Source organism: Neolamprologus multifasciatus, chromosome 11 (assembly GCF_963576455.1).
Source record: "Neolamprologus multifasciatus chromosome 11, fNeoMul1.2, whole genome shotgun sequence".
Taxonomy (NCBI): Eukaryota; Metazoa; Chordata; class Actinopteri; order Cichliformes; family Cichlidae; genus Neolamprologus; species Neolamprologus multifasciatus.
In genome coordinates, this window is record NC_140449.1 from 29,920,418 (window position 1) to 29,944,168 (window position 23,751).

General features: G+C 41.9%; 2 protein-coding genes across 9 annotated transcripts in view; one reads left to right on the top strand and one right to left on the bottom strand.

Annotated features, from left to right (window-relative positions):
• Nucleotides 1–638: 638 nt before the first annotated feature.
• Nucleotides 639–19,643, top strand: ptpn23a (protein tyrosine phosphatase, non-receptor type 23, a). The gene is made up of 24 exons (XM_085176830.1): nucleotides 639–888; nucleotides 2,838–2,912; nucleotides 3,671–3,798; nucleotides 4,196–4,272; nucleotides 5,619–5,668; nucleotides 5,758–5,889; nucleotides 5,995–6,075; nucleotides 6,162–6,293; nucleotides 6,390–6,437; nucleotides 7,679–7,735; nucleotides 7,980–8,038; nucleotides 8,122–8,201; nucleotides 9,298–9,412; nucleotides 9,525–9,590; nucleotides 9,810–9,955; nucleotides 10,462–10,779; nucleotides 11,256–11,410; nucleotides 11,511–11,842; nucleotides 12,011–14,531; nucleotides 14,735–14,919; nucleotides 15,024–15,128; nucleotides 15,379–15,517; nucleotides 16,713–16,826; nucleotides 17,263–19,643. The coding sequence occupies exons 1-24, from the start codon at nucleotides 805–807 to the stop codon at nucleotides 17,836–17,838; spliced, it is 5,775 nt and encodes a 1,924-aa protein (XP_085032956.1). The 5' UTR covers nucleotides 639–804; the 3' UTR covers nucleotides 17,839–19,643.
• Nucleotides 18,569–23,751, bottom strand: part of scap (SREBF chaperone) — a 33,311-nt gene continuing 28,128 nt past the window's right edge. For 7 of the 8 annotated variants that reach the window (XM_085176836.1, XM_085176837.1, XM_085176835.1 and 4 more), the window contains one exon: nucleotides 18,569–22,647. In XM_085176836.1, the coding sequence (XP_085032962.1) occupies nucleotides 22,402–22,647 (246 nt within the window). In that variant the 3' untranslated portion in view covers nucleotides 18,569–22,401. The remainder of the gene's footprint in view (nucleotides 22,648–23,751) is intronic. The other variant, XR_014876793.1, reaches the window with a different exon arrangement.

Genomic DNA, 23,751 nt, shown 5'->3' on the forward strand with positions numbered 1-23,751 from the left:
ATTGCCAGTTTGCATAATTTTAACTCTAATGTCTGTAAAGACAATGTAAAGACAAAACAATTAGTGTTCCATGGAGGTAGACGAGCATGCACATGCATCTTATTAAGGATTAGGCTAAATATTATTCCATAATTAATCTGTAACAGCTGCCCCAGGCTGTGACCCAGTTGTTTTTAGAACTCTGACATTATGATCCCCAGCATCTGCAGCCCAATATGCACTACTGTTCTCTCCAGGAGAATCATTCACTCATTGGTAAAGTGCTGAAAATAAAATAACCAATAGGCTGCTCAACATTTAAAAAAGAGTATCATGGTAAACTATTCCTTAAAAAATAATCCTTATGGTTTAATTAAACAATTAGTATAAAGACTAATGTGCAGTTGTAGTTTTTTTATTTACTGTAATATGTTAAAAACTAAATTTGTATAAAAATTTGTATCTTTCTCATTTCTTCTGATACAAGAAAATCAATTATATTGGGTTCACTTTTTCCTATAAAATATTTAGTTGTAAATGTTTTAAATTTGTGGCTGTATAATAAAATTATACTTTAGCTACTTTCCAGTGTGATTTATATCCTAAGTCTAGCTTCTTCAGGAACTACATTTCCCAGAAACGCTCGCAAGCATATCGAAGGCCTACGTCACGTGTGTTTCCAGTTTCCGGTTGAAGTGTAAATGGATACATGACACAGTTGTTTGGGGGGAAAAGCTATCTTCAGGAAAACCGTTAACGTCCACAAATTCGTCAGCGGGATTTTGACATCGCACCGACTGAGAGCTCCGTGTAGATTCGGCCGCGATGGAGGCGGTCCCCCGGATGCCTATGATCTGGCTGGATCTGAAAGAGGCTGGGGAGTTCCAGTTCAGCCCGTCCGTGAGGCAGGTGAGCTGGGTGGGGAGTGGAGCAACAGGGCTGAGGTCGAAAGTCAATTAAACAAGGATTAAGAACGAAGGGATAACCTTATCAAGTGGATACCGCTAGCCATAACTCAAAGCAACAGTTGTCGCTACCTGTCGAGGGTAAAAGATTTTTCCAGAACGGGTAGCTGACGTGCTAGCAAAGGTCTGTGTCAGGCAAACCCCTCCTGCTCACTGCCTTTGTTTGCTAACGTTAGCAAGCTGCTTGCTAGCTGGTAATAAGCTAAAAACTCAAGTTGATATTTAGCTTTCAGCTAAGTGGCTAGCTTTGTAGGAATCGATCAAAATACTGCCAACGCGAAAGGCATATGTGAGTATTTCTAGGACTCCTACGCCTCGAGTCAGCCTTCCGACATGAGAATAATAAACAATGATCTCATTGTCACATGCACCTGAGCGAGCGGAGCAGTTTGTACTATTCAAACTATCAGCCTGCTTAATAATAAACACGGGTTTACATAAACTTCTATAACGAAATACACAGGGAAAGTTGTCACTACACCTGTGACGCTACTTCTTACCTTAACCGTAAGAAAGGTGGACTATCCTGTTATGTAGCGCATGTTAAAAACAAATAAAGGCATTTAAAAACAGAAACAAACAAAATTGTAGAGGACAAATATGGAAGATAATGACTCTTTAAAAACAGGAAGAAAGAAAAAGTTTCGGGCCCTTTTTTGGTGCTTTCAAATCCATTCTGGGAGAAAACCTTGTTTCTGTGAGCATCCAAGTCCGAGCTTTGTTTTTCCTATTGGGAGACATTACAACCTTAATGTGTTAGAAGAACCCATTCCTGTGTCAAAAAGGGATTTCGCTTTTTTAGGCCTGCTCCTTCCAAAACTCATCTCGGATATTTAAACTCCAGATCATTTGACTGCTTATTAAAGCTGGTATCATCTTTATCTGGTGACTCATTTGTCATCCTAACCTTCTTCCTCATGCACGTAAAAGGACTTTGTCCTTATGACTAAATACAATAATCAGAGGGGTTATGTGGTTGGTTTGCTTGTTAGCAAATCGTTATGGCACAGAGAACAAAATTGCACTTGTGGGATCATAGTTTCACAAATGTATTTCATTTTTATCTAATTTCGAGAGACGTTATCTTGATGTTTCCGCAAAAATGTCACAAACTGATCTGGATCCAGACATCCTTTTAGGTCCAAGGATTCAGTTCATACATGGTGTGGAGTATATTTTTAGCCACTGTGGAGGTGGAGATGCAGTTTCAGACTTTCTTATTAGTAATTCTTTTTGGTAATAGGAAGACTTATTTTGATTGAATTTAACGACAGAGTGTTTTCTTAAAAAATACTAAGAATGATTATTTTATTATTTTTATTGGCCTTAAAAGTGTAGCCTTTAAATAAGGGGTAGTCGATCAGAACAACATTATTTAAAAATGTATCTAAAATACCAACATTTTCTATGTTTACCCCAAACTAATGCACAACAGCACATATTTGGCCTGAAGGAGTAACAACGTGACTGTGTCTGTCTTCTTGCTTTGTCATTGTGACCTTTCCATGATTGAATTAAAATTGAAACAAAAGCACTAGTAGAAGAGTCAGTGTATCTGCAGGGCTGTTTACCTCCTGACCTGACACTTAGTAGCTTAAAGCTTATTGTAGTGGCTTATGGGGGACAGTGTGAGTCCTGGCAAAGCATGATGGGAAGTCTTGAAGCTCCAAGAGTCTAAGTGCTTGGCTTATGCTCAAGACTAAAGATTAACATAACGAGTTATGAGCCCCAGTTCAAAGACATTTGAATTTTTTTTCTAAACAATTTAACCCTCAGTATTAGAGATGATATTTTTATTTCTTTATTAGGATCTAACCGTTCATTTAATTTTGTTTTTACCTGAGTTTCAGCAGCACATTCACCTACTTCTTGCTTCTGCTTCTTTTTCTCTAGTTCATCTTAAAGAACTATGGAGAGAATCCGGACAACTACAACGAACAGCTGAAGAAACTGGAGACGCTGCGGCAGGTGAGCACTGTGTCAGAGTATTCTCAGTCAGATTTCTGTGACTCGGACTTGTCCATCGTTATGTGGGTTGCTATTGAATATAGTGGAATTCACTTTTAGGCATCTCCTCGTACCTGAAATGGAGTGTTCCCAACTTCCAGGCATAGTTCACATACGGCTATGAGTCCTTACTGGGATATTGCCGGGGTTATAGTGTTTGTTGCAGGACGCCGTGTTCTGTTGACAGTTCTTCTTTCCCACCATTGCTAAGTGCTTCTTCACAGGGGATCTTTTGATTATTGGGATTCTCTCTCTAACACTGCAGGGTGTATACTTTTCACTATAAAGCACCTTGAAAGGACTGTGTGAATAAACTTGGTTATCACGTAAAGTCATTAATATTTAACTTTAACACTCACAATCCCAACCAGATAGTAAAAGAAACCTCCATCCAGTGCATCACAACTACAAACTGTCTGTTTTGTGATGAGGTTAAGATCATCATGTATAGTCATACGTGTGCAGTTTTACATTAATAGTAGTATTTCCATGTGGACAGGGATTTTCAATACAAAACATTCTGATACAAGTTATCAATCATATCATAATGAGGCCTTTTGAAGTGTTGCCAAGAAAAATGATAAATTCTGAGCATTAAGCAGTGAAACCCATTGTTACATAATTCATCGCTGGGCTGGGTCACAGCGTCTTTGCAAGAGTAATGATTTTTGTAGCTGATTAAACACAACAGAAACACAGTGTTTGTGTCTGCTTCGCAGAGCGCAGTGAATGTGACGAGGGATTTCGAGGGATGCAGCACACTGAGGAAGTACTTTGGCCAGCTGCATTATCTGCAGAGCCGGGTGCCCATGGGAACCGGCCAGGAGGCTGCAGTACCCATCTCATGGTAATAACACACAGGAATCCACAGAAACTGTATGGAGTGTTTACACATACCTATCCAACTGCAGTCTGTACTGCTGAACACCAGAGAAGCTTATTTTAGAGACACACTCACTGCAGCTTGCTCGTAGAGAGCAGTGTCAGCACACTGGCTTAGTTGCTGAATGTTGGGATGTGGATAGAATGAATGAACTGACATTAGGAGTGCAAATCTGTACTGCTAAATTCTAATTTAGACTTAATTCAACTACATTTAATTAATGCAGTCCTTCAGTGTTTTTCTGTAGTGTCTATGAATACAGTGTCATTCTAATACTATGGTTTAGAAATCAATAATATATGATATTGTTCAGGCATTTTATTCTCTTTAAAAATACTTTTCTATTTTCTTTGGAAAACAGGACTGAAATTTTCTCTGGAAAAACAGTCACCCATGATGACATCAGCTATGAGCAAGCCTGCATCCTGTACAATCTGGGTGAGTCACTTAGAGTCAATAATAGTAATAAACTGTAACAGTTAAACGCATCTGAACATGTCAGTTTAAAAAAGCAAAACAAAAAATGAAAGCAACTGATTGAAACTCCCGATGCTGTCTTGCTCAGTACTGTAGTATTTGTTAAATCATATTTTAATCAGATTCCCTGTGGGAAAAAGTGATTACCCCCAATACATAATAACTTAGCACCAACAACTGCAATCTAGCATTTGCAATAACTCACAATGAGTCTTTTACAACACTGTAGAGGCATCTTTGGAGAATTGTTGTAATTCAGACACATTGGAGGGTTTTCAAGCATGAAGCGCCTTTTCAGTGTCGTGCCACAACATCACAGTCAGATTCAGGTCAGGACTTTGACTAGGCCACTCCAAAGTCTTCATTTTGGTTTTTCTTTCAAGTCATTTAGAGACCAACTTGCTGATATGTTTTGGATCATTGTCCTGCTGCAAAAGCCAAGTGCGCTTCAGCTCGAGGTCACAAACAGATGGCTTGACATTCTCCTTCAGGATTTTTTGGTAGACAGCAGAATTCATTATATTTTTTGTCTGCTTCACTTTGTCAGGCAGGGCCTACTTAAGTGATTTCTTGACTGAGAACATGAGAACAGGTGTGGCAGTAATCACGCCTGGGTGTGGTGGGAGAAATTCAGCTTTCCAAAGAGTTGGGAGGTCGCCTTGTAATCGGAAGGTTGCCGGTTCGAGCCCCGGCTTGGACAGTCTCGGTCGTTGTGTCCTTGGGCAAGACACTTCACCCGTTGCCTACTGGTGGTGGTCAGAGGGCCTGGTGGCGCCAGTGTTCGGCAGCCTCGCCTCTGTCAGTGTGCCTCAGGGTGGCTGTGGCTACAATGTAGCTTGCCATCACCAGTGTGTGAATGGGTGGATGACTGGATGTGTAAAGCGCTTTGGGGTCCTTAGGGACTAGTAAAGCGCTATATAAATACAGGCCATTTACCATTTTAATTTATGTCATAACATAATAACTTAATAATAAACGCCTTCATTTAGAAACTGCATTTTGTGTTTACTTGTGTTAGCTTTGACTTGTGTTATTTCAGAATTCTATGGTTGACACAAATAATTGCTTTTTCTTCATGGGGTTGGAGATTTTCAGAAGTTAATGTTAAATTTGTACATGAAACCCCTCAGTACCATATTGTATGTGCTGTAGGGGAATGCCACTGTTGAGCGTGTCACACAAATCACTTCCTTTAAAGAACAATGCAGAGAAATTCAGATAATTTTCAGCTTATATGCCAATTATTTACTGAATGTGAACAACAAAACCCACAAATTCCACCAAACTTATCTGTGGATTGTCTGCAGGGGCCTTGCACTCCATGTTGGGAGCCATGGACAACAGGGTATCTGAGGAGGTAAGAGAGACACATACATGGGTGCAGAGTAATTCTGGCCATTTTGTTCGCTCACACAGTCCCACTGACTCTTTCTGTTTCATTTTTAGGGGATGAAGGTGTCATGCACTCATTTCCAGTGCTCAGCAGGAGCCTTCTCCTACCTCAGAGACCATTTCAGCCACAACTTCAGTGTGGATATGAGCCACCAGATTCTGAACCTCAACATCAACCTTATGCTGGTAGATTACACACCTACATGCGCATGCATGGATTAAAATACACACACACACACACACACACAAAACAAAACAAATGAGTGTCCTTAACCTTGGTCTCTCTTGCAGGGCCAGGCTCAGGAATGTCTTCTGGAAAAGTCCATGTTGGACAACAGGAAGAGTTTCCTGGTTGCTCGCATCAGTGCTCAGGTTGACTTCTTACCATTAAATATGAATCATATAGTCATCATTCATTTTAATATTAAATGCTAATAACTGCGGCCCTGTTGCTACAGGTGGTGGATTACTACAAAGAAGCGTGCAGGGCTCTGGAGAACTCGGAGACGGCTTCCATGCTGGGAAAGATCCAGAAAGACTGGAAGAAACTGGTTCAGATGAAGATTTATTACTTTGCTTCTATCGCGCATGTGAGTGTTTATGGGGGAAATTAGTTCCCTACATGTATGCACTTGTTTGTGTGTGCTGAGTTTGATCTCAGTAATTGCTTTCGCTTCTCTCAACAGCTTCATATGGGAAAACAGGCAGAGGAGCAGCAGAAGTATGGAGAACGGGTACGACCAACACACAGATGCATTATTTATTTTCCACTGTCAGGATGCTGTGGCTTATATTTGTGCAGTCAAATTTTGCTGCATTGCTACTGATATAACTAAAAAGCCCCTTAAGAGGAATTAGTGCTGATATAATTTAAAAATTTTCCCATTTTCTAATGTTATTAATACATTTAATTGTATAACAGTTAAACTGAAATAAAGACAAACAAGTATTTTTTCTTTAACTAGATTAGAAAGGGTATTTTTGTCTTATAATCTCTACTAATGCACATGTATTGCTCAAATTGAGGGTTTCCAGCTGATCATTTTCCTTACAGCCACATCACCATAGCGAGTCCGCTGTGGTCTGATCTTTGGCCTAAGTTGTTTTTTCCTGGTTAGCACATGTATGGAAGCCCACCTGGTGCTGCAAACAGGGCTTTTCTGTGTGGTGTTTTCATGTTCACCATATGCCTGTATGAATTTCTTCTGAACACTGTGGCTTCCTCCCACATTCGAAGAACTCTTATTTGGTTGTTGGTGATTTTAAAGTGGTTAAAGTGCACACAGCGCATAGTGCTTTGAGTGGCAAGCACTCTAAAAATGCCAGCTCGTCATCGCTTAAAAAACGATTGTTTTGCATTTCTTGAAATACACTCTTTGACCTTTTTTTTAACATGTCTGTGTGCTGCGTATAAAGCTGGGTTAAGCTAGTATCCAGTTGAACTAGCCTAACTGTAAAGACAGTGACGTGACACTTTTTTCCACTGTTCTCAGGAGGTAATAGGATATTCTTTATCTTAATCTGAGTAAGAATGTGAAAATGAGAAAATATCACACTATTAACGAACCAATACCTATGACTAACATTTGGTTTGTGGAGGTTGGTGGCGGCACATTAGAGCACAGTGGTTATGTTACCTTATAGATTTATTTATGTTTAAAAACAAATATGTAAGAATGAAGACTCTTCCTGTCTTACTGGCATCCTGCCACCAGGAATTAGTGACATTAGTGACATGTACCCTTTCCTGACATCCAGGGAAACTGGAAAGAAACTCTTTCCTTCTTGGTACTAATAAGGGAATAGTTTCTTTTAATCTGAATTAAACATGACGTTTGAGTGTCACAATGGTTAATTTTATTTTAAATTTTAGAGGTAAAACTGTTTCAGTTAGTTTGACCAGTTTCTTAGTTGGTTTTGTTGAGTCATGTTTCTTTGTCGGTTAAATGGCTTAAATGCTCATTTTCCCCCACAGTTGGCTTACCTGCAGAGCTCCTTGGACAAACTCAATGAAGCCGTCAAACTAGCCAAGGTACTACTTCTCTCTACCTTCCCGGCAATCCATGCTTAGGTCGTTTTAGTGTAACTTGAACTTTCCTTGAACTGTTTTCACACTTGAACTTCAAATGTTTTTGGGAGAATCAAATTTTCTGAAGTTGTCTTTGCAGACATGCGTCATACAGATGCATAGACCTATTACTGGAAACACACTGTGATTTAGAAAAAAGATGTTCAATCACGCGTTCTGAATTCTCCTTTTATCCTACTACAACCAGGGACAACCTGACAGCGTGCAAGAGGCCCTGAGGTTCACCATGGATGTTATCGGTGGAAAGTGAGCAAAAACTCTTAGTTAACAGTTTTGGCCACTTCATAATCATCAGCGGTTTTTCAGCTTTTTTTTCTTTGACCCTGCAGGTTTAACTCTGCCAAAAAGGACAATGATTTCATTTATCATGAGACTGTTCCGTCTCTGGAGACTCTAGCCTCTGTAAAAGGTAACAGGAAGCATCAGTATGTTTCGCTCAGTCAGTATATGCAAAGCTGGTTTTGCATATAGGGTTTTGCAAATATGTATACACTGTGTATGAATATGTTTTTGTATATCTTCCTTCATTTTTATCCCGTGTCGTGCCTTTGTTTTCTGTTTTCCTTGGATATAATTATTTTAATCATCAGGTTTCACTAAGTAAAATTCATGGATTTTAATGTATATGTAGTTTCTAAAGTAGTGCTGTTATAGTTTTGCATGTCATGTTATGCCTGGCCAACAGTAATGCACAGTCAAAGCTAATATTAGCCAGTTTTTATATTTAAATGCAAAATTGACAACCATTTATTCTAGATTAGGCCTTTTTTGAGAAATAAGCCATCAATTAATTGAATTATGTTCAGTTCAGTTCAATTTTATTCATATAGCACAAATTCACAAACGGTCATCTCAGGGTGCTCTTATTGTAGGGAGAAGATCCCACAATTTTAGAAAGAAACTTCAACAATTAGAAAACCCCCTATGGGGGGAAAACTCGCCGTTAATAGGAAGTAACCTCCAGCAGAACCAATCATCTGCTGCGACCAGTTTGAGGTGATAGGAAAGAGCAGAAAGCAGAGAGAGACAGAACAAAAGTTTCTCAGAGAGTTTAATAACTACTAATGACTAAATGCAATAAAGTGATGTTTTGAGGGCAGAACATGATTCTCTGTTTCCAAACAGACCAGTGGCCAAGCAGTTTTTTCAAATTACGTTAGGGTATCAGTCTACTTTATTGACTGATTAAACTCCTTTTTCTTGGTTGGTTAATTTTCCCATAACCAAAGTAAGTGATTTACTCGATCATAATACTGCAGACATTCTTAAATATTCAGATTTGAGATGTTACCACAGATTTTTTTTTGTGAATATTTTTATTTCATTAGGACAAACTTATGTTTGTTGAATCAAGTTGTCCCACGTTTGGGATGTAAGAGTAAAATTAGGTACAAGCGATGCTAAAAAGTAAAATGACAGTAGTCTCTTCTTTTGAATGCATTTGGTTTCATGCTCTACTTTTATGCTCATCTGCGCTATTACATAAATGTTTTTTGTCTTTCTAGGTGCTCCTCTGGTGAAAGCTCTGCCGGTCAATCCCACCGACCCGACTGTCACTGGACCAGACCTTTTTGCCAAACTGGTGCCCATGGCTGCCCACGAAGCCTCTTCTTTGTACAGGTAGGCTCCCTCGGTGGATGTCAAGTTCATCCTAGAAATGGGGAAATATCCTTAATCATATTTTAGTACGTTATTCATGTTCATTTTTATATCTTATGTATTTTTTTTTCAGTGAAGAAAAGGCCAAGCTGTTGAGGGATGTGATGGCTAAGATTGAAAGCAAGAATGAAACACTAGAGTGAGTATGATGTGTCATTAATTTTGCATTCAAGTGGTAAGTGAACTAAGGCTTACTCAATATCTCTCTTTCCCCCAGTTGAATTTTAAATAAGAACCAGTCTTGGTACAGCAAAACTTTTAATCGATACCCACATTAAATACTAAAGTACTTAAAATACTAGGGTTTTGTTTCAAAGATTCTGTTGCAGTATTAGGTAACTGCCTCCTCCTTCTACAGGCAGTTCATGGACTCTCTAGGCTTGGAGCCAGAGTCTGTAGACAACCTCGATATGTACAACCACCTTCCTCCAGTCCTGATGGAGAAATGCGCTGCCCTCAGCGTCCGTCCTGACACCGTCAAGAGCCTCATTCAGTCCATGCAAGGTGAGTGCCACAGGCAAGCAGAGCAGACCTAACAATTGCAGTTGCTATCTTTTATTATGAGAGTGCACAGAGGTTACACAGTGAAGAAGCGAAACCCTCAAATTTCAACAGCTGGAATAGTTTTTCCCAGCTACAGCAGCTGGTGCTCAATAATTTAATCAAACACTTTGATTTAGAAAAGCTACATTCTTATGAAACAGTTGTCTCTTAATTGAAGCAATTGAGTGAGTAGGTCATCTGATGACAAACAGCAAAATTGTGGGTCATTATTGATAATTTGCTGTCCCTACAGCTAATTGAAGCTGAATTGAAGATTATTTCATGTCACAACATTAAAATATTGCTGACCTTTAACTGTCCTAGCGAGTGGTGTGTGTCCATAATAGTTTGCACAAATATGCATGTACAAAATTAAGCATGCATGATCTCTTGATAACTAAAAGCCACATTTTTCCCCCAAATTTTTTGCAATATTTTCATGACTATTCATGTCCTCTCCTGCACAGTGCTCTCTGGTGTCTTTACTGATGTGGAGTCTTCACTGAAAGAGATCAGAGATGTGCTAGAGGTGGATGAAGCAGGTGAGCGAGCCCTCCAGGAAGTTGGTGGCCCTGCTGTGGGTGAGTTGCACCCAGCTGCCCAGGGCCAGGCTCTGGCTGAAATCCGCAGAGACCTTGAGAAGTATATGGAGGCTCACGAGAAGGCCAGTTTTACCAACACGGAGCTCCACCGGGCCATGAACCTGCACATCAGCAATCTGCGTCTGTTGGGGGGGCCACTGGATAGTCTGAGAGAAGCCCTGCCACGGCCACAGCTGAGTGAAGGTGAGGGCTTTTTGATAATGAGAGGTTACTGTAATTTTGCAAGGTTTAGTAGAGCAGATAAAGTCATTAGGGTCATTTAAAGTCACCCAAGATTTTCTGCTCTTCAAAGTTAAATAGTTTAGATAATTAATATAAATATGAAAGTTGTTGTATATTACTTTTATTGTAGCATTGCAGTCAGGGCTGCGCATTAATGAATAATGGAAAATCGTAAGATTTAGGTCAAATGACAAAATCCAGTATATGTTTTAATATGTTTTAGTAGCTAATTTTTTTATTAGTTTAAATCAGTAAGCCAGCTGACTGTCCAGTGACCAAGGAATTATTTTCTCTTAAAAAAAATGCCGGAAAATAGTGAGCAATGTCTTATTTGATACCCTACAGCTTAATTGTTTATTTTTTAACTGGTCAAACTGTGAATATGATTTTGTTTGAGTTGTGAATATAAACACATAAATACACCTGTGTCTGTGCAGAGGAAGTAGCAGGTCTGCAGTGCATGAAGCGGATCCTGGGAAAGGTGCAGGAGATGCGGGAACAGAGAAGCTCTTTGGAAAAACAGCTCCGTGACCTCATCCAGCAGGATGACATCACATCCACCCTCGTCACTACGGAGCGAGCAGACATGAAGGTGTTTGGCAAAACACATTCGCAACCACGTTACACTGTTATTTGTTTAAGTTGCTATATAAATGCTGTCATGAGAGACTTATTAACTTGTGTCTCTCCAGCACATATTTGAGGAGCAGCTGAAGAAGTACGAACAAGTAAAGGTATACATCGACCAGAACCTCGCAGCGCAGGAAAACATCTTGAAGGCTTTGACCGAAGCCAATGTTCAATACGCTTCTGTTCGGAAAAGCCTGACCCAGACTGAGCAGCAGTGGAACACAACTATCCAGGGACTGGTGGGCTCATATGAAGCCTACGAGGACCTGATGAAGAAATCACAGGAGGGAAAAGAGTTCTACGATGACCTGGAAGCTAAAGCATCACGTCTACTGGAGAGGGCAAAGGCCCTGTGTCAGACCAGGGCAGAGGAAAGGAAGCCCATACTCGAAAAGTAAGGAAGACATTAGAATAATATTTTAAAGCTTTTTGAGTACTTTAATTATAGTCAACATATCACTAGTACTTCATGTAGTAGTAACTTATAACTACTTGTAAAAGACAAATGCTATCCACATTTCTGATTTTTCATGCTGTCCTCTTTGTGTTGGCCGTTCCTCAGAGAGACCCAGAAAAAGCCACCAGCGAGGCCGACGGCAGCTAAGCCGTCCCTTAAGCCAAAGGATGTTGACTCCACCTCTTCTGGCCTAGAGGATCCAGAACTGGCCCAGATCAATGCGGCCATCTTGGCCTTGGGAGGTGACCTACCTGAGGATCTCCGCAGCCTGCCCCCTGATATTCCTTCCCTCCCTCGCACTGCAGCACATCTGCCTGGTCCTGATGCCTACATGCAACCTGGTGCTAACTTGGGTAGCACCTCTCTGCCTTGGCCGGCTGCTTCAGCTGCTGGTCTTCCATGCTTCCCTGCTAACCTGCCACCTCCAGAACTCCTTGCACGGATTGCTCAGTTTCCTACTGCAGGGACTCATGGAGCACAGGGACCCCTGCCACGTGGGCCCCTACCACAGATGACTCCACAGAGGCCTCCACAAATGCCACCCCAGGCAGGGCTCCCTAGCTATCGGCCTCCCCCTCCTCAAGCTCCCCAACCTGGCCATGTCGCCCCTGTCCCTGTTCGACCTTCAACCACCACGGTGGACAGCATCCAGGCACCTATACCCAGCTACACCCCCACACAACACCACTCTGTCCCACCTGCAGCCTCAGCTGGTTACACTGTGCCTCCACAGATAGGGGCATACCCCCAGTTTGTTCCCCAACCGACAGGTCCCATTCCGGGTGTAGGCCAGACTCCCCAGTCCCAACAGCAGAAGCATCCACAGCAGTACCCCCAGCCAATTGGACAACCACTCCCTCAGGGGTACCAGCCTGGACCAAGGGCTGTTCCTGGCTCTCATCCTCTTCAAAACCAACAAACCTACCCACATCCATATATGCCCCAACAGCCTGGTGTTCCTCCCCAGTACCAGCAGGCATTTCCAGGTCAGCTACAGTCACAACAAAATGGCTTTCAGGCGAAGCCTCCAAGAGCCCAAGGCTACCAGACTCCACAGGGCTACATTCAACACCCTCAAATGATGCCAGGCTCCATGCCAAGGCCACCTCAGATTACACACCCACCAGGACCCCCATCTTCTCAAGCAGCACCCCCTGTATCTCAACCCTACCCACCCCATTCCAACCAACAGATGCCCCAAGCACTCCCTCATCAACACATGCTACCACAGCACCAACAGGTCTCCATGCCCCCCGGTGCCCAGCAGATACCCCCTCACCCACAGATGCAAATACCAGGTGGTCCCAGAGCACCAGTGCCCCCCACAAGTCAGCCAATGCCTCCAGTTTCACAAAACTACATGCCCTCAACGAGCCAACCCATTCACTCTACAATGCACCCACAGATGCCTCCTGTTTCACAACCCCATATGGTTCCTGGTCCTCAGGGCCACTTGCCAAGGGGGCCTATGCCTCAAATGCCCTCCAATACGCTACCCCCACAGCACCACCATCACCCCGGACAGCCTCCCATGCCAAATATGCCGCAGCAGCCCATGCGGATGCCCAACCAACCCCAATCTCAGCTGCCTCATCCTGGGGGCGTATGCTACCCTGGAGCAGCGCCAATGATGCCTCAGCAGCCTCTGGCACCACAGCCTGCTGCTCCGCAACAACCTCAGGCTCCTCTTCCTATGACACATCCACAGCCTTCAGCTATGTATTCTCCAGCTCCAGGACCTAATGTACCTTCAAGTGCCCCACAGCCACCCGCTGCCATAGGCCCACATGGTATACATGCCCCACCTACTCAGCACATGATTCAGCCCACTCCTGGAGGCCCTACAGTATCACAGCCACCCAACAGTATCCCACCTTCCCCTTCACCTTCTCCCTCCCCAGCACCCTCTCCAGGTCCGTCTTCTCTAGGTCTGAACCCTCAGCAGAGGCCCGCTCCAACCCCGACTCCTGGAGGCACAGCCCAATCGACTCTTCCCTCTCCCTCTGCTGTTTCTCCCTCCACTTCACTGTTTGAACGACAGAACTCAAGCACAGATGACCTCCTGTCCTCAAGTCCAGAGAGCCAACCGGGAGGCACCAAGGCCCCCACTAATGTTCTCCAACCCACCAAAGCTGACCCTCAGGATGGGGAGCGTAGAAAGAAAAGCTCCCAGGGAGTTCTCTTGATCCAGGGCGACCCATACCAAGCCCCAGAGCGTGTCGCCCGCCTTCACAGTGAACTAGAACGTTACAGAGCCCAAGTAGATTCCCTGGAGAACCCCTCAGAGAATGAGGGAGGGCTTTCTGTGCTGGATGCCCGCTGGAAAGAGCTACAGGACCAGCAGGAGAAAGATGCTCGCCAGCTTTCCATTGCTATTGCCCGCTGCTACACCATGAAGAACCGTCATCAGGACGTAATGCCCTATGACATAAACCGTGTGGTGCTACAGTCAGGGAAAGATGACTACATTAACGCTAGCTATGTGGAAGACCTGTCACCATACTGCCCACGCCTTATTGCCACGCAGGCTCCGCTCACCGGCACAGCAGCAGATTTCTGGCTGATGGTTTATGAGCAGAAAGTGTCACTGATTGTTATGCTGGTTTCGGAGCAGGAGCTGGAAAAGGTACAGAGTTTAGTTTAGTTTGCATAGTGGAAGTATATAATCTGTACATTACTATTTTTCAGTAGTGTGTAAAAATGTTTTTTACAAGAGAACTTAAAGTTTTTTGTGGTTCTTTTTTTTTTTTTCAAATAAATTAAGCTACACATCATTAAGTTCATTTACTTTGTTGTTTGTGTGTTTAACATCTTTCCATATCCTCACAGGGAAAGGTTTGGCGTTACTTCCCAACGGAGCGTGGCCAGCAACTCTCTCAGGGACCAATAACACTCAGCCTAACAACACAGAAGATGACACCAACACACGTGGAGCGCATGATCAGTCTGCAGTACCGTGACCAAAGCCTAAAGCGGACTGTTGTCCATCTCCAGTTTACTTCCTGGCCAGAGCTGTAAGTCATCTCTTTATATTAAAAACTGCAGATAAAGACTTTTCTTAGTCAGCCTGGCAGTGCAACGTAAGTACATCAAATATTATTTCTTCATATCCCATTAGGGGCCTTCCTGATAGCAAGAGCAATCTGCTGCGGTTCATCCAAGAGGTTCATGGACACTACCTTCACCAGAGACCCTTACATACACCTGTTGTTGTGCACTGCAGGTGAGTGTATTTCTGTGGCTGTCCATTCCATTTATATACAGGGATTTCTTCAATGCATGTAAATGTGAACCCTTATGTCCCTAGTAAATGCTCCTGGCCCTCCGGGTCATAGCCTTCAAGTGTAGACAACACATAACACAGGTGTACTGTTTTTGCTTCCTGCTGATAAAAGACAAACTACGTTTTGATCCTTGTTATTCATTTTAGCATCTCAGTTGTTGTTAATCAGTCTGTACACTTTTCGTCTCAGCTCGGGTGTTGGACGCACTGGCGCCTTCTGTCTGCTGTATGCTGCTGTTCAGGAGCTGGATGCAGGAAATGGGATCCCAGACCTTCCACTGCTGGTGAAGAAGATGAGACAACAGAGGAAGAACATGCTACAGGAGAAGGTAAGAAAGAGATGTTTAGCTTCCATTGAACAGTGGCTTGTTGACAACTACTTACAGTTGAACTTTGAGAAGTCAGAAACATTAATTATTGCCCCTGACAACCAGATATCTCTAATCAAACAGCATCTTGGTTCTCTTGGCTCATCTGTTCACCTGAGCCTCAGGTACCTTGGTGTGATGTTTGATTCTGCCATGTCCCTAGAACAACACTCTCGCCAGTTAATTAGGAACTGCCTTTTTCAGCTAAGAAACATCTCCAAACTGCGAACTTTGCTGTCTAAGTCTGAGTTAGAAATGGTTATTCATGCTTTTATTTCTTCTCGCTTAGATTATTGTAACAGCCTTTTTCTTTGTTTGAGCAAAAGGAATCTTGACCGTCTCCAGTTAGTCCAGAATGCTGCTGCAAGGCTTTTAACTAAGACACAAAAAAGAGAGCACATTACACCAGTGTTACGTTCATTACACTGGCTTCCAGTACATTTTAGAATTCATTTTAAAATCTTGGTACTGACTTTTAAAGCTTTGAATTGTGATGCCCCTGCTTACATTTCTGATCTTTTAGAACCCCACGCTCCCTCTCGCAGCCTGAGATCTTCTAATCAAAGGCTGTTGGTAGTCCCTCGAACATATTTTAAAACCAGAGGTGATAGATCTTTTAGAGCGGTGGCCCCCAGGTTGTGGAATGCTCTCCCTACATCATTACAATGCCTTGATTGTATTTATTCTTTTAAAAAGCAACTTAAGACTCATTTATTTAGATTGGCTTTTAATTAGATTTGTGCTGTGTTTTATTATGAATGTATTTTATGTATTTCTGTTTTCTATTACTGTGAAGCACTTTGTGGTTTTTATCCTGTGAAAAGTGCTATATAAATAAATTGATTTGATTTGATTTGATGGGACTGATGTTGTGTTTAGGATTGATCTTTGTTGTCGTAGGTTTAAAGCTGCAACATGCAAAAATGTACATATAGACAACAGAAAAAGCTGATTGTACATTTCAAGGAGTTTAAAACCTAAATTTTAATTAAGCATTATGAGATAAATGAACAGAACACTTTGCAAAGTGCTGCTCAAAAATCCTAAATGTAGAAATATGTGCCTATGCTGACAAAGTACATCATGAATCAGGCACTGCTGATGAATAGCTCTTCATATAGTAGACACTTTATATCATCTTTCGGTCTGCCTCCAGCTCCACCTGAAGTTTTGCTACGAGGCTGTTTTGAAGCACGCCGAGCAGGTTCTTCAGCGCCACGGCATCACGACCGCCACCTGCAGCAAGAACACCAACTCTGCAGCCACAAAGGTTTGTCACTCTTCTTATACTGTCCTTTCAAATAAGTTCAACTGGTTAGTGGCTCACAAAGCACCATAAAGGGAAAGATATGTTGCTGCTGATTAATAATCCTTTGAAAAACCATAGCCACGCAGCTTGTAGGTGACAGAATGTCACATACATATATTTACTGGAGCCAATTCTGTTCAGTGCTGTGAGCTATGCAGTCAAAACTTTACTCACCTCTATTGTAGATTTCTAGACATGGACTTCTGAAATGGTTCTTAAAACAAATCCCTAGCATCCCTAGACTGTAACCCTCTAATTGTTTACATTTTTGCACTCCTGATTGTTCCCAAGGAATTGGGAGTTCTGGTTAGTTGAGGTACTGAAGCTATTTGTTTTTTTTCTCTGCATCACTTCTTTCATTTGTATTTCTTAAACACCTCTCCCTCTCTTTCTGAAGCCTTACCCGAGACAGGAATCTCAGCAGGATATTGTCCTCGGCGGTGACATGCCCATCAGCTCCATTCAAGCCACCATCGCTAAACTAAGCATCCGGCCTCCAAGTACCACGGATGCAGGCATGGAGGCTGAGGAGCAGGTCGGCCCTCTCTTACCTGCTCTTGACTCACTGGGGGACATCCAGCAGCTCCAGGATCTCTGTCCTGCTACAGATCCACAGCCCCCATCCTCCTTAAGCCCGCCTCTCACTTCCCCCACTGCCTCTCCTCCACCACCCAACGGGCTTGATGCCGTTTCCCCTTCTTCTCTGCCAGCACCCAACCATCAGCCAGTCCCAGAGGCTCCGCCCAGTGTTCCTCCTGCTTCCTCTGCACCGGTTCCTTCATCTCTGGAGCTCCTGGCCTCGCTGACGCCTGAAGCCTTCTCCATGGACGGGGTGGGTCGAGGGAAACAGCGGGTGACAAAACAGAGCTTTCTGCAGCCGGCAGAAGGCCAGGGTCTCCACGGAACTCGAGGGGACGAAGGAGACGACCCGCTCAGTAGCCTGGATCCCCTCTGGAGCCTCAGCAAGCGTTGAGATGAAACTATAGATTTCTGCCTTTCACCCACTTTACCACCAGGTGTCAGTGATGGCCTGTAGCGCTTTCTAAAAAACTAAACAAATTGGCTTGGAGATATTTTTAGTGGTTGATTACCAAGATGTGCCTAGTGGCAGATTGTAAGGGTTCAGTTTTGAAGATTGAAAGGTGTACTTGCACTGCTTTAGGGGTGTGAGGCTTGAAACTAAAAACACTTGCTTCTCCTTCAATCACTGATGGCTTCTGGGACCAGAACACTATGCACTCGTTGGTATTCCTTCATTCTTTGCCGCTCTTTGCTGCTTTTCTTTTTACGTGTGTGGTGGATGGAAGCATGTCTGCTCTTCCAGCACCAAACCTGCGCTCATCCAAAAAAAAAAAAATCCCAGCATGCACTCCACTTTCACAGGAGCCTCACTGTTGGTCATCAAAACATCGCCAAGGGTGCGACATCGCTTGGCTGCTCTGTGATTATTGAATGGCTGGAATAAAGGATGAAGTTGCAGACATGTGGAGGCACTCCCAACTCAATCAGTGCGTACAGTTCAGTTTTTATGTTAACAGAGCAGCATACAAATCAGCACGTCTTAACAAGTTGATTATTTTTCTTTGTAACACTGTAAATATCTTAAACCTAGAATATTACAAAAATTGTCCTTCTGGAATTAAAAAAGATCACTAATCATTCATTATTGTAAAATCTGAAATAAATCCAGTAGACAGTCAACCTTTGTGGTATCAAAGCCTCTTTATTTGAAAATTAGTACAAAGTTTTGCGCTGTTACAAAATAGTAAACAAGTTACTACAGCCTGCGTAGATTGTAGCCAGCCAATGAGGGGAAAAGGCTGGAGTGGGTGAGGGGGGGAGGAAAACACCTGGGGATTACATTTGTTTATGTGCTGCGATGCTTTTTACAGCAATCTAAACAAAAAAATGAAGTAAGAAATGTTACACTGATTTGTATTTGCAGCTGGAGGATCAAACAAGACCCACAACATCTCTGCCATTCGTTGTGAGGATGCAGCTAAAGATTTATTAACCTAAATGATTAAAAAGGTCACTGCTGCATCCACAAACTCTTGATATGGTGCCGTGACGGCTGCAACGAGACGGAAAGGTATGAAGCGATCTAAAATTAAAGGCATAGTTCATCTTTATAAACAGAAACATTCAGAAAAAGCAGTGACTCAACTCAATCGCCACACCAACCCACCTTCCCATCCTTCAACTTTAAAGGAATAGTTTGACATTTTGGAAAATGTGTGTACGCGCTTACTGGCAGAGGAAACTGATGCTGCCAAAGTTTTCGTTTCAGTAACACGGCACAAGTTCTCGTCTTTCTTATATGTAATTTCTCGACCTTTTGACTTTGATATTTAGTAAACACTGTTAAAAATGGACATGGACCGTTTCCTTTATGTGCAGATAAACTAAAGCATGACAGAATCAGGGTCACATTTCTGAGGAACTGTGCCTGCAACACTACACTTGGCGATTTCTCGCCTGTTTTAGAAATGTGAGATTTCTCTTTTACAACACTATAAAATGTCCTCATCATAGAGCTCCTGTGATCACCGAATAGCACAATGATAAAACAGCTGTTTTAGCTCTGACAATTTCTTTGAATATAGAGTGTAATTCCTTGACATCAGAGTTAACTGGAGTTGCTAACACAGTCACTGTGTACATTCGTCAGTATTTAACTCTGCAAGAAAGCAAATACAAGTTCCCAAAATATCAAACTTGAGCTTTAATTCACATTTCTAGAAAACACATCTGAAACTGAAATCTAAAAAAACAAAACATTCCCCGTTTCTAAAGCTTTCAACTAAACAAAAACCACAAAGCTAATAAATCAACAGCCACAGCAGCAAGATCACATCACTGGCCTCTGTGATGGAGGTGCCATTCGTCTCAGAAGTTGAAATGTGAATACTGATGCTACAGTTGGAAAAATAAAAAATAAATCATACGATAATCATCTGCTTGTTTCTGGAAAAGAAACTCTGGTCTTTATGTCACGTGCGTGTTTAACAGCGCTGCAGGTGTGAACTTTACGTCCAGTTACATCCGACTCTGCTGCATACAAGCTGAAGTTGCAAAAACAAAGTGCCTAAAAATGTGTGTGAGCTTGTACATCAGAGAGGGTTAGAGATGAAAGGAGTTAGTGTTGTGACCGCAGGGATCAGGTGCAGGTCTTTTAACGGATTTTCTGAGACGACATTCAGGAGATACAGATTGAAACAACAGATGACGACTGGGAGAAAATACATTCTGGACATCGTGGATGTTGTTGGCGTCAGAGAAAAATCTTTAACCTGCAGGATTGCATTCTTTCTACCCAGAGTAAAAAGGTGAAGTTCAGGCACCGACTCAAAAACGAGGGGGTTAAATGTTGAAAAATGCATTGCTTTCATAAATACTTGGCTTATTGAGTTTAAGAATTTAACAGTTTCAGTATTGACAGGAGTTTCACCCTGTGTGCAGAATAAGTACAAAAGTTCAGACTTTCGGGACCTAAAAACGTTTTAATTTTTTACCTTCAGGTTTCTCCATAACCATCAACTATCTATCATGTGTCATTGTTTAAACACTCTACAGGGAATCAAACAAATGTAGAAAGCTGCTACTTCTGCAAGTGGAAACTGAATTCAACTACATTTTAAAATCACACTGGTTGTCAAACCGCCATTCCTGTTCAGCTGAATAAAAGTGAAAATGGAGTAGTAGTAGTAGTTGATTAAACATAACTGAAACTAGTTAATGAACCAGAGTTATATCTTAACAGGATAGGTAAAATAGTTCTGCTGCCCACTCAGACTTCTTTGAAGCTACAAATTGAGACAACAGGCTGTTTACTCGATGTTCAGACAGAAGCTTCATATTATACACGCTACAAAACAATGATTGACATGCTTTTGTCTGGTTTCTTAAGCCGTCTAGCAAGTGTATGTGAAAACATTCATACCTGACAGAGAGCAACCGTATGACTAATAGTGGAAAACCTGACTGAAAATACTATTGAAATTTCCTGTTTAATCCAATTAAAAAGACATTAAAATGTGTGATATAATACTGTGTGTGTTTCAGGAAAAGATTATCTGAACAGTGTGTCACAAGTGTCAGGTCCAAATTTTCAAAAGGTTATATATCAATCCCATTCCTGATGTGAAAAATCCAACATCAATACTGCAAACTGTTTTAAAATGTACTATTATTATGCAAGATTAGGGACGGGATGCATTCGCTGTTACCTTCCTTCACATTTTTACCACCTGGTCGCTGAAAAAAAGAGAACAGGTTTCAGGACAAACTCTGCTTAAGCGTGCATCAACAACATACCAAAAACTAAAAATATACACACAGTATATCTAACGTGATCTAAGTAGTAGACAAGGTTTCGTCACCCTTTGTGGCTTGAATTAAAGATCGTGGATTGAAAATGATATCAGGTGACCAAGTTATGGCTAAACGGTGATTAAAAAAAAAAAAAAAAAAATCTCTAAAGCACAGAATGTATTTTAAAAAAATGCAACATCAGTCATCCAAAATTCAAGCTATTTGAAAGATGGAGGTAGCCTGATGAAGGTGTAACACACTGGGGAAAAGCAGCCCCTCGTACAGCATCAGTAACCCCAGAGTCAGAGGCCGAGGTTGGGGTAAAGGAGGAACCCTTTCTGCCTCCCTGCGGCCTCCAAATCTACAAACACACATATATTTCCACCTCAGTGTTACAAACAACCAAAAGCCCAGTGCTGCCAACCAAATAAACACCTTCTTACATTTAAGTCACCTTTTCCACATTATTATGGTCTTATTTAAGAGCTGTGATTAGTCATTCATATACAAACTGTTACTCAAAAAAGGGAAAAAAAAAAGTATCGCTAATAAATAATAAATGTAGACATAAAAACAGCCCCCTCTGGAGGTTTACTTTATACAGTAATCATTGGTTCTCCCTCACACAAACGCACACTTCACACATAACCAATCAACTTTTGTTCTCAGCAGTTTTACTATAAAAAGGGTCTAAACTCATCCAATCAATCTTTCTCTCTCACACATGCTCAATTCATCCCGCAGGCGATGGACCTGTCGAGCTCTCTGTGGCTGCACTTCGCTGTTGAGCGCACGGCACAGCAGGAATATTAAAAAGAAAGAAAACAAAACAAAAAAGAGGAGCTCTATGGTCCTCCTCTCTGGGTGGGTGGGGTCACAAGCCTCCCCCCGCCCTGTGTGAGCAGCATAGAGGGCAGATCTGCAAAAACAAATGTGCGTGCACAAAAAGCACAAACTCAGAACTGGCGGGCTCCCTTCAAGTGAGAAAAATCCAACCTTAACCAAACTCGTGACCTTCCGTAACGTCAGCAAGATGGTTCTGATAAAACGCAGTAGGTTCAACGGCCAGTTTTTCCTCATGATATCCAGACTTTAAAACACCTCCCTGTTAAAACAGATAGTCTTGTATCTAATGATCGCACATCATCCAAACGCCAGAAGCAACGAAACAAAGCAAAAACTGGATGCTTTGACTGTTCCCACTGATAGCTGCCAGCCCTTCTCAGTCCAGTTTCTCCAACACGGAGGGAACGTAGACCAAGCTGAGCTCGCTGCCAAAGTCGCAAACGATGGCGGCGTTGTCCAGCACCAGCAGCTGCCGGACACCCTGACCGTCGCTACTCTGACCCAGGTACACCGTCTGCAGCAGGTCGCCGAAATTCAGATCCCAGAAGGAGACGCAGCCCTGCCCCCCCGTCACCAGCAGAGACTCTGAGATCACACCCAGACTGGCCCCGCAACCCACCTCCTGGTGGGAAGAAAAGAGAGACTGCTGTGTAATGCACTTTAAGGGCTCAAACTACTGTTTGTATTCTTGAGAAATTAAACATATCATGTAAAGGATTAGAAATCAGGACATTTTTGGAAAGCTTTTTGTGATGACTAAGGAGAGTTTCTTTAGTCTCTGTCAGATATAGAGAGACAGCCGTGTACTATCACACTGAATATGGCCAGTTAGGTATGCAAACAGGAGACAGTTAAAGGTAGCTAAACCCTTCCATCATATTTACAGCGTGATATCTGAATTCTGAATCAGCACGAGAGAAAGCTCAACAGCAGAATCGGTGCTTTCCAGTTCCAACAATTCTTGTAAGCATCAATTGTCCTTTTTAAAAAAAAATAAAATAAATTATATATATCTCTCTCTATATAGAGATAGAGAGAGAGAGAGAGAGAGAGATATATAGAGAGAGAGATATAGAGAGATATAGCTATAGATAGAGAGAGAGATATAGAGAGAGATAGATAGATATAGATATAGAGATGGATAGAGATAGATATAGAGATATAGAGATAGAGCGAGAGAGATATAGAGAGATATAGCTATAGATAGAGAGAGAGAGATAGATAGATAGATAGATATAGAGATGGATAGAGATAGATATAGAGATGGATAGAGATAGATATAGAGATATAGAGATAGATAGATAGATAGAGAGATAGATAGATAGAGAGAGAGAGATAGAGAGAGAGAGATATAGAGAGATATAGCTATAGAGAGAGAGATATAGAGAGATATAGCTATAGAGAGAGAGATATAGAGAGAGATAGATAGATAGATATAGATAGAGATAGATAGATAGATATAGAGATATAGAGATGGATAGAGATAGATAGATAGAGATAGATATAGAGATATAGAGAGAGATAGATATAGATATCTCTATCTATCTATCTCTCTCTATATCTATCTCTATCTATCTCTCTCTATATCTATCTCTATCTATCTCTCTCTCTCTCTCTCTCTCTCTCTCTCTCTCTCTCTCTCTCTATATATATCTATATATCTATACATCTATATCTATACATCTATATCTATATATCTATATCTATCTATATGGGTCATTACGGT